Source organism: Anser anser, assembly GCF_964211835.1.
Source record: "Anser anser genome assembly, chromosome: 5".
Taxonomy (NCBI): Eukaryota; Metazoa; Chordata; class Aves; order Anseriformes; family Anatidae; genus Anser; species Anser anser.
The window spans coordinates 7,910,821-7,921,795 of NC_139725.1; the positions used below are offsets into that span (position 1 = coordinate 7,910,821).

Consider the following 10,975-nt stretch of genomic DNA (forward strand, 5'->3'; position numbering starts at 1 on the left):
TTACCATACCGCTGTTACAACTAGCATTAGCTGGACAGCTATGCAAAAATGGAAGTTAAAAATTGTAATAACTAAGTATTATAAAAGATTAAGTCTCGCAGTTACATAACTTTCCTTATGAACTACCACTGTAACTTATTTGTTGTATTAGATTAGCTGCTGTAAATATAGGCCACATTTACTGACATTTGGTTAAGAACCATCTCAAATTAGATGCTATAAAAAACATATGTTTTTTAGGACATAGGACAGAGATGGACAAAGACTGCCAGGCTACAAGAAACATCAGAAACCACGTCAGTTGCCATACAGTTCAAAGTAAGTGTGACTGTCATTCCGTCACACACAACACGAGACTTAGGCCCCAGAGCTGAGGTAACAACCAAACGAGACAAGCTCCCTCCACCAGCAAAAATCCTTCTCTGTATGAAAACCAAGGAGCCCCGCCAAGTCGAACGTGTACTCAACCAGAAACCTCATCATCGTTATTGCCTTTCTGCATTTCTCTTTCCAAGTAATTATGATGGTCTCTCCAACTATTACACGCTCGCTACGTTTTCCGAACACCACGTCGTTCTCAAGCAAGTAACAAATAAGCGTGACAAGTATTCGCTACTCGACTTTATGCTGTGCCGCAGAAGAGATGGTGTCAGCACCCAAGTCAGGTTTTCTAAAAGCCAGAGTTGAAACGCGGCAGTCTGTCCGTGCGTTCGGCAGGAATTCTGGTGAGATGCTGACAGGCTCCCAAGAGGAGGGAGCACGGAGGACAGAAGCACCCCGTTCAGCCCCCCTGCCGCAGGGCTGCCGTGGCTGCGCTGCCCAAGCATGCTTTTGAGGGGGTGCGATCCCTCTGCAGTTACTGCGACGGTTCCACTGATTTCCATCATCGCCCGTCCCCGTTTCGTTAACTTCTCCTATTTACTATGGGAAAAGTTATGTCACAGCAGGCCTGGTAACAGTGTCCTTATAATACTCCACCACACGTTTCCTTTCAGTTGATAGGAACAGTGCCATTGCACAGACAAAACAGTGCCTGCAAGAAATAAGGAGCAGGATAAAAACCAGATGGCTGAAGTTAAGTGCAGGACAACAGAAGCAACGCTTGCAGGGAGGAGAAATCATTTTGATGAGCTAAGACTCTGAACGTGGCTCTGCACACAAAGGGAGCATAGCCTGCCACAACATCGCCCACACCAGCATAAATATCAGAAGAGAAATGAAATGCTGTTATCTGCGTCACCTGAAGGCTGACTTCTTTGCAGGCAAGCACCAGATGAACATGACACATGTTTTTTTAACTTAACATCAGGCTAATGCAGCTTCAGCTGTTGAGATGACTACCTGTCAGCCACAATCAAGAAAACCATTTTTAAAATTGGGAAGCGATCTACAACACGAGCCGAAAGCGCTATCAGGGTGCTCAGTCACAGCACATCTGCACCCTCACAACTTGCTGCCAGGCTGGTACAAGCCTTGGCAGTGACAGGCACAACTCCTGCGTCCCAATCCCCCAGCAGCTGCCTCCATCCACACTGAGACAAACGTGATCAGCAGCAAGAGAACCAGAATCACCTCGGCATGCTCAGACTGTATTTAACACTGCACTGAACACAGTTCAAATTGTTAAATCTTACTGAAGACAAAGTATTTTAATTCTTACTGAAATGAAGTGAAGCCCAAATAAGAACCCAGTACAGGAGAACTTCAAGCACATATTACGTACGATCCATAGATTTTTTTTCCTGCCATAGCTACAGTTACAAAAGAAAAATTAAAACGTTTCAGTCAACACCTTTAAAACGTATCATTTAACAGCATCTACACAGCCTCGAGACGAAACTTTTAGGAAATGAAAGCGAGATCATCTTGACACTGCTTTCTAACCCACAGCAAAAATGTTGTTATACGAAGAACAGGTTCAGTAATACCAGTGTGATTTTTCTGGTTAACAGGCTGACTTGTAAAGGCAGCAATCCAATTAGCTTCTGCAAGGTACCTGTCTTAGGACTGTTCCCCATACAATTTCAATAAAGGAATTTCCCAAATACAAAATTAATCTTGCTTTAATATTGCATCTACTAAAAATACTTCAGTTAGATTTTTGAAAGCAGTGTTGGGTTGTTTTTGAATGTAGAAAATAATCATCAAGCATTTGTCTTTCTTCTAAGACCCTGGAGGGATCCACTCTTGCTGTGCACCACAGATTCTTAACTGACCTGGAAAATACAAAGCTTCTTCGTGGAACAGCTGACACGATCCTCCATAGATGCTGAAAACTGGCAAGAGTGATACAAAAAGGACGTGTCACTGACTTCCAAGGAAGCCAACATATTAACATGACCAAAAGTTGTCCAACGATTAGGAAGAAGGATGAAAAAGAACAGCAGGAGACCTTATTTTGCCATGCAGGCAACTCTGAAGAGAATGAAGCGGCTTCATGGGGCAAGGTTCCGGCCAAGAAACCAACCCTCCTTGCGCTTCTGTCAAACAGCGAACCTGGAGCCTCGGGCTCCACAGAGGGCCTATTATCTTCTTTCTTAACATCGGCTTAATTGTTTCTAAAATGCACCGTCTGCAATTCAAGAAGGATGACAATAAATTGGAGGGTACCCAAGAGAAAAATGAAGTAAAAAAAAAAAAAAGCCTGGTAACAAACTTCAGAAGATTATGTATTTTTCTTAATAACGAGAACAGTGCACAGCAAATTAATCAAAGTTCCTAAGATCTGACGCTTAGGAAAACACAACTTATAATGGGATTCGTGTGTTTCAACAAGATTCGGTGGCTAGAAGCTAAAAGTAGCTATCATCAGAGCGGGACTAAGAAATAAGCTACGGAGCAGCCCCCTCGTGCACTTCACCAAGAACCGAGCCGAATTCTGCCCCGCTGGAAGGTTTTGGCTGCGTGCGCTTTCTAAAAGCCGAGCTCCAGTTTCAAACACAGACTGAAAAAAAATAAATAAATAAAACCCCCTGCTACGGCCTGCGTTATGAGGAGGTCAGACGAGACGATTGCAACAGCCCCTCTGCCCTGATAATCTATTAAGCTTATCAGACAGATCAAAGCGCACGCCTGACCGCTCGCAGGACCCGGTGCGGAGTCAGCCCCGGGCACGCCTAGCCCGGGACCGCCGCCGGCTCGCCGCGCGAGCGACCCAGGGGGCAGGCGACAGCAGAGCCGCCCCCGACCCCTGGCAGCCGCTCCTCGTGCCCGGCGCGGCCGCCGCTCGGGCAGCGCCGCGAAGCCGCCGAGACGCGCCGCGGATTTCTGCGCCTCCCGGAACTTCCCGGCGGGCCCGGGGGGCTGCGACCGAGCGCCGGCAGGCTGGGCACGCCGCGCCGCGGGACGCGGGGCAGCCAGCCCGGGGGCAGCGCATTGTTCGGCGGGCAGCGCCTTGCCGGGACGCACGCGGGGCGCTCCCCCGCCGCCTGCCGCCGCCGCCTGGCGCTGGGCTCCCGGCCGGGCAGCGCCGCCTGAACTCTTGAACCCGCGCCGCGGCACAACGCGAGCCTCCGGGGCGGAGAGCGGCGGCGGCGCGCCCCGCGCAGGCAGCGGGCAGCCCGGCAGGCAGCGGGCAGCCCGCGGGGAGCCGGCCCCGGCCGCCCGCCCGCCCGCCCGCCCGCCGCGGAGGCCCGGGGCTGCCGCCCGCCCGGCCTCGGCCGCCCGCCCCGCTCGCGGCCGGCAGGCCCCGTCCCAGACCCCGGCCTTTCCTGCCGCAGCCCCCCGGCGGCCCCTCCTCACCTGGGCTTGAGGCTGCCGGCGCCCCGCTCGTAGGCCCAGGCGGCGGCGGGCTGCGCGGCGGCCGGGGCCAGGGGGTCGGCGAAGCTGGGGGTCGGCGGGTAGTTCCTGTCCATCATCGGGGCAGGGCGCGGGGCCGCGGCGGCGGCGGAGGGGGCTCCGCTGGGGCCCTGCGCGCAGGGCGGCGGCGGCGGGGAGCGAGCGGGGCGGGTGGGAGCGGCCCCCCCCCGCCTCATGCGGGGCGGGCAGCGCCGCGGCCCCCTCCCCGCCGCGGGCCAGGCCGCCGCGTCCCGGCCCCCCCGCCCCGCTCCGCCCTGCCTCCGCTCCGCTCCGCTCCCGCTCAGCTGCGGGGGGCGGCGGCGGCGGCGGCGGGCGGGCGGCCGAGGGGGGCGGCGGGCGGCGGCGGGGGCTGCGAGGCGGCCAGGCGGAGAGCCATGTCGGGCTGCTCCTTCCCAGGATGCACCTCCCCCGCCACGGCCCGCGGCGGATCGCGGGCCCCGGCGCCGCGGCCGGGGGGCAGGGAGGCAGCGGCCGGGGGGGCCGCCGGCGGAGCCGCCGCCAGGGGGAGGAAGAGGAGGAGGAGGAGGAGGAGGGGGTGAGGTCTGCGAGCGGGGGCTGCCCGGCCGGGCCTGGCGGCGGGGCGGGGTGGGCCGGGGGGAGAGGCCGGTTTGGCGGCGGCGGGGCCGCGTCGAGCCGAGCGCTGGGGCTTTGTTGGAGGGGCCGGGGCGGGGCCATCTTGTTCCTGCCGAGCGAAGCGGCGGCACCGCCGGGCAGCGCCGACGGACGGGGCCTGCGACGCCGCTGCCGCCGCGGGGCCGCCGACAAGATGGAGGGCGGCGAGGGGGGCGCGGGGACGCGGCGCTGGGCTCCTGCCGGCCTCCGGTGGGAGCCGGGGAGGAACGTGGGGGGGCGCCCCGCTGCTGCCGGGGGGCCGGCCGCGGTCCTGTCAGCGCGGGGGGACGGGGGCAGCCCGCAGCCCTGCCTTTGCTCGCTGCCTCCAGCCGGCCTGTGCCGCCCTGCAGCCTTTGGGGTTGGTCGTCGCGTTGATAACGCTTTACAGGGGTTAAATAATATAAAACCGCAGCTTTCATTATTATCATTATTATTATTATTTTGTTTGTTTGAGAACAAGCTAAAATCCTTGATTCTCTTCTTTCTTGTATTTATCAGGGCTTCTCAAAACACTTGTGTGCTCCCCGTCGCCAAGTCATCGCAGGCCTGGAGTCTGAATTGGCCAGAAGCAGAACGACAGGATGCTGACGAGAGGAGTAGACCGAAATGACGTGTAAATACATACAGCATCTTAAGCCACCGGGCCCAGAAGTGGCAAACAGCCACGTCTTTGGCTGCGTGGCTGTCAGAAGAGAAAGCATAAAGCAGGGAAAGGGGGGCGCCCACTGCGCAGACGTGGGTGGGAAAGGAGGGCAGCATCTGCGTGGGGCTGGGGGCAGTGGGTGACTGGCCGCATCCCGCCTTCCCCGCAGGCTGAGCGTACAGGGGCTGAGGCAGGCAGGAGGAGCAGCAGGGCCCCAGGAGCAAGGATGAGGACTCCGAGCTGCGGAGAGGAAAGAAGAGAGCACCCGAAGGCGTCGACCTTGCTCTGAAGAGGAAAGCGTATGCTAATGATTAAGTAAGTCTTTTGAAGATTCAGTTTGTAGTACTCCAGGCAATGTCAAACCACAGGGTAAAATGAATTTTGCAGTGAAGCACTGACGTTAGAAACTTTTGCCTACAGCTAATCAAATTAGATGCCCTCCCCCCCCCCTAAAAAGCACAATATAAATTAATACGTCAACACTTGAATGCAAAAGGGAGCAATCAATGTTAAATGACAAAGTGAAAAGGTAAGGGATTTTAAGAGGAAAAGCTGAGGCTCTGTTCTTGTCATGCCCAGCTTCAAGCAAGGCCAACAATGGGAAGAAATCTGTCCTTGGAGTGGGAAGGAAAAGGGAGTGCAAGAGCAATCTGCACCTGAGAGACTGAGCAAAGTCACTGAGAGGCCAGGGCAGAGGGAGGAGAGAGAAGAAAAGAAGCCAGCCAAAGACAGAAACCAGCAGAGTGAGTTTCCCTTGTGTTTGCATAAGTTAGCACCTGTATCGCTTGCAGCAGGAGAAGAGTGTGCGTGGTGGGGTGTGGAGGCCTTTCCCTGGGAAATACAAGGGTCGCTGTTTTACATATGAACGAGGCCTGATGATAGAAAATGCCTCCAGTTTTATGCTAATGCTGAAGAACTTGTGCTGCTGATGCACTGAAAGTAGCCTTGCCCTTGGCGGGAGGACCTACCGTTTTTTCTTAGATTTCCCTGCAGGATGTCCGCCCATCTCCATTAGAATACCACTTCCACTTGAAGTTCATTGTTTGCTTCAAATGCCCCTGAGGAAAGACTGATACCTGTACGTAGGTGGAGCGCAATCGCTTTGCCACCTAGCTGTAGTGGTTGGTTGCAGTGTGTTAGTGTGGAGCTATTGTACAAGTTTCTTGCCACAATTTGCAACAATCTGCTAATAAATTGTAAAACTACCGGTGTTATATTCAATATTGTTCTCAATTAACGACAACACGAACCTTAAAGTATACTGTAATGTTGTGTGTTTTCATTACAGGTTATTTCTCTAAAGAGAAGGTGTAGATGTTAATACTGATATGTGACAATAAGATCTCTTTGCATAAGAAATTCCACACGAACATCCATTGAGATTTACTGTCAGGAGAAAAGATATGCAGAAGTTGTGATAGCTGTTCTTAAATTTAGTTTCTTTTACATAGTTCTTATGGAGGTGGAGTAGACTGAGAACACCACCACTAATGTTTGTAACCACAAGGTAAAGTCAGTTTATCCAGCAGTTTGCATTTCCTGTGTCTGAGAGAAAATTTACTTCTCCTGAGACTAGCTTGTGAGATTTCTGCGGTTTTCTCATCAAACTGATCCCTGCTGCTTGTTGCCATCCTCTGTCTTGGAAAGTTGCATTGAAGTTTGCCCGTTTTATCTTTTTGTATCAAAAAAAGTATTTAGTAATGTTGTTCTCTGCGACAACAAAAGGGTCTGTTTAGAATAAGTGCTTTTACATTGTCTTCATGTCTGTGCCACATGCACAGCTTTTCTGAAAGGTCTCTCAGTGCCGAAAAAATATTTGACAAATCCTGTTAGTTACGTATGTTATTTTAATGAGTGGACTGAAGTGTATATATTAAGGCGTGTATTTAAAAGTCATACTAGACACGTTCACGATTCTAAATGTTGCTTGGAAATATTTTGATTCTTGCATTTGAAAGGAACGCTTCAGTTTCAAAAGCAGCTACCACTTGCTGTTTAGGGACTGACGTTCAGTGGGCTTTACCACATCCAGGACTGTAGTTCATAAATGTTGAGTGCTTGTAGCCAGTGTTGATAGTACATGTGCTTATCTCTCAAATCGAAAATTTAACTTAATAATTGTATTTTCTGAAAAACAAGCTAATGCTTTTTTTTTATATATATATAAGTAAAATCTTAAATTACAGCCCTGTAACACAATCTGTGCATCATACCAGCCTGGAGCAGCACTGGATTTCTGTTGCTCATTCCTCTCCTTAAACAAATAGCCCCCACTTGGAAGAATAACATAAATCCTTTACAGAGCCCAAATTGTCATTTGATGATTATGAGCCATGTAGGCACAGATTTAGGTACTTAAGGTGATACTTTAGTGGGGATTGTCTCCCTAATGTCCAAGGAGTGATCTTCAAAGCTGCAGCATGTGCTGCTGTCTAAAAGTATGGTGTCCCAGCAGGGATGGGATGCCTTAGGTGCTTGCTGACACCCAAAGGAGAAGGCCTTCCCTTCCCTTCCTCCTTCCCTGCTCCACCCTCCTGCTCCCAGTGAGGCACTCTGGCCACAAGGTGAGCAGTAAATTCACTCCTCTGGCAAAAGAACATTTACTTTTTTTTTTTTTTTTGCCAGGACATTTTCATGTTAATTCCACTTAGCTGAGTCAGCTTGTTTTGCATCAAACGAGTGCTAGTTCAGGGCAAAGAGTAGTAGTTTGCAGCCAGAAGCAGGTGGGAAAGGAAGGAGACGACAAGCAAAAGCAGGAAACTTGCGTTTGATGATGAGATGTTGAGGTAGCTTGTGGCGTATTCAGTGCAGAAATCTCTAGGAGTGCTTGAGGCACTACCTCCACAGGCAGTAACGGGTTTCTCTGCTCATACTCTGGCTTGGCCAGAATCCAGCCAGCTCTTGCAGAACTCTGTTAGCTAATATAGCAGCCCCCCTATGAAACATCCTTTCTTTCTTTCCTTTTTCTAATTATAAACGTTATAAATTAAATCATGTTCCTCCGTGCTTAAAGGCACTATCACTTTTTAAGGCTTCGTTTTATGTTTAAAGTGACCATCTGCCAAATGAAATGTGGGATCAAGCTAACGGGTGGTTGGCAGTTTGGGTCACAATTTGTCATGTGATTTGATCATAATTAGTCATAAAATATGATTTGGTCATAATTAAAACCAATACATCAGACACCAGTCCAGGGACAGAATAAGGCTCCAGGTCATGCTTGGCATTGTTACTGACTTGTAACTGATTTATTTATTAACTTACTTGTTTCTTAGTGTGCTATTACTGCACATGGTAGTGGAACAAACATCAGCCAGTGTTTCTGTTGAGTGTGATGGAGTATTTTGCGTGTTGCACATGTACAGGCCTGGCCAGGCTGCGTGGTCTGTGACAGCTTTAACAGTGCTGCAGATGTTAGATGCCAGGATAGCACCACTGAGGGACCTTGTGCGTGAGGCAGCAGGTGTTACTGAATGGGGTGATTCTTCCTAGGGCCTGCAGTTGCTGCCTGTGCTTTTGGCATCCTTTTTCACTGCAGGTACATCAAACCTAGCTTTACAAGGCTTTTCCAGTGTCTCTCTGTCCCCAGATGCTCTCTTCTTCCATAAAAGGCACTGCTTCTGTCCTTTGTCTTTCCATAACAGATCAGGCTTGGTTTTGGTCTTACCCAGGCTCTTCCCTCATGTTTAAGTGTAAGATAAAGAAATTTTTAATTTCTTGCATTAAGAACCTTCCAGTTAAACAGTTGTTTTTTGCAGCAAAATGCTTGGTATGCTTCAGGGCAATTTTTGATGGGCTGAAAATCATGGGAAAGAAGTAGAGTCAGATGGACGTGCTGACCAGCAGCTTCAGCTGGTGTTCTTTGGAGAAAGTAGTTAACAGCACAGCGTGCGGCTAACTCTGCAAGACAGAGCTTACAGCTCGGTGGGTGAAAGTGGACAAAAGGATCGTATTTCGGTTCATAATAGTACTTTATTTTGGAACTAGCACAGCATCGTGAATAGTTTGCTAATGTACACGGACATCGTGGTGCTTAGCTTTCAGTGGCTAATGCTTCTTCTATTTGTCAACAAAAGCTCTAGAAGTGCTTAGCAGTTGGCCTTGTGGAGGGAGAAGGAATCTTCAAAATTGATTGAAAACAGTGCTTCAGAGACTTGCAGACTTTTTTTTTTTGAAAATTAATGTTTCAGAGATAGAAATATTCAAATAATTTGAGTGTATGTGATCAGATGAAGTTTTTAAAAGCGCAGGACAAAGAGGAGCTGGGACTGATTATCTAACAAATTTTAAAAAGAGTGCAGAATAAAATTTCTCAGCTTCTTTCTTCCGTGCTGAACAAACAGTAGGAATTCACTTACAGAACGTGGATGTAGCACCTTTGTGTGGGCTATGTGTAAGTAAAGATGCTGCCAGGCTGTGGTTATCTTCCATAAGCAGCACTGAGTAAGCAGGTGTTATGCACTAATAACACAAGCCTTGGTCAGGCCTATTATTAATCACTGACTGGTTGTTGGGTGGTTTTTTTTGGTTGTGATTGTGGTTCTGACCAAAGCCGAAAATTGCAATTGCTTAACAGATAAGATTTTGCATTTAATTTGGCAGTCGGCCTCTTTAAACATCAAGCTAGATGCTAAGAAAGGTGTAAATAGGGAAGGAAGTGCTGCCTTTCAAAGAACATGCTTTATCTTGGAGCCTCAGGGCAAGTGCTCTTTCTTTGCATTTCTTTACATAAGCTCAGTGCCTTTATTTGATAAAAAGCTTGGGTGTAATTACAGACAAATGAATCTCAGTCTTCAGGAGCAGAACAAATGTTGATCTACTAAATCATGGCACTTCTGATGCTACAAGAGATGAGTGAACTGACAGAAAGCACGCTGTACCAAAGAGGGGGAAGGCCCTGTTTCCTTCACCTTCGCAACCCTCCTCCTGATCGTGTGGTTCCACACCTTCTAAGGCACCACCACTCGCACTTGAGTTGATTCAACTCACCTGCTCACCAGAAAGCTGTCTACATTTTGCTGGATGAGCACATTCAACTGATTTATGAAGGGATCTAGTAAGCACCAGCACTGGTGTAAGGCAAGTGGGAGAAATATGCAATGATAATGTAGGAAAAAAGAGAACTTAAAGCTTTTGTTCTCAAATAAGCTCATGGTTTAACAAGGAGTGTTTTATTTTAACTCTTACTGGATATTATCCTTTGTATTGCATCCAAGCTGGGTATTTAACATTAAATACAGGACATGTAATATTCAATACTTGTTTAGTAGTTATTGATATTTAGGGAATTTAACTGAAACTGCTTAAACAACTTGAACGATCTCAAGTATTTCTCATTTCCTAAATGAAGCAAGTACTGCACCAGGACTTCATAAACCTGTTCTAAGGCCTTTTCAAAACTTGTGTTGAAATGTACCAATTTCAAGACTGAAGTATTTTTCTGATACTTTCAGGTCTTTGGCTTAATCAGAATGAAGCGCCTAAGCCCCATCAGCTGTTTTCCAAGTCTCAGTTTAGAGGACCGATTAAAAGATTCATTGGATCTTCAAATACAGGAAACTACTGTTCTGTGAGGAGTTTTAACCAGCTAGTTCAGCTCATCTTGTGTGGTAGTTGCGGGGTTCTGTGCAGGGAGATAAGACTGACCCTACTCACTCTGGTGGAAGTTGTCTGAACTGGTTGTGCTACGTTATCAGCTGTACCTAGCTGCCCTCATCTGTCTTCCCTGCCTCTCTGCGCAAGTTTATTCCCGCTGCGCAATGTGTATCATCCCTTCAGGCTGAAGTCACCATTACCAAACAAGGAAGTTCTGCTTCCTGCTTTGCTTTTGCACACCTGTTCTGGTGCCCTGTCATGATCTTGCTCGGTTAACTAACCCTTAGAAGATGGGTATTTTTCTGCCGCATCAGTGTGTTAAAGCTT

At 49.1% G+C, this 10,975-nt stretch overlaps 1 protein-coding gene across 2 annotated transcripts in view; it reads right to left on the bottom strand.

Annotated features, from left to right (window-relative positions):
* Nucleotides 1–4,000, bottom strand: part of QSER1 (glutamine and serine rich 1) — a 48,327-nt gene extending 44,327 nt beyond the window's left edge. Inside the window, exon 1 of one of the 2 annotated variants that reach the window (XM_083837838.1) lies at nt 3,742–4,000. In XM_083837838.1, the coding sequence (XP_083693964.1) occupies nt 3,742–3,974 (233 nt within the window). In that variant the 5' untranslated portion in view covers nt 3,975–4,000. The remainder of the gene's footprint in view (nt 1–3,741) is intronic. The other variant, XM_083837839.1, reaches the window with a different exon arrangement.
* Between the last annotated feature and the right edge of the window lie 6,975 nt (nt 4,001–10,975).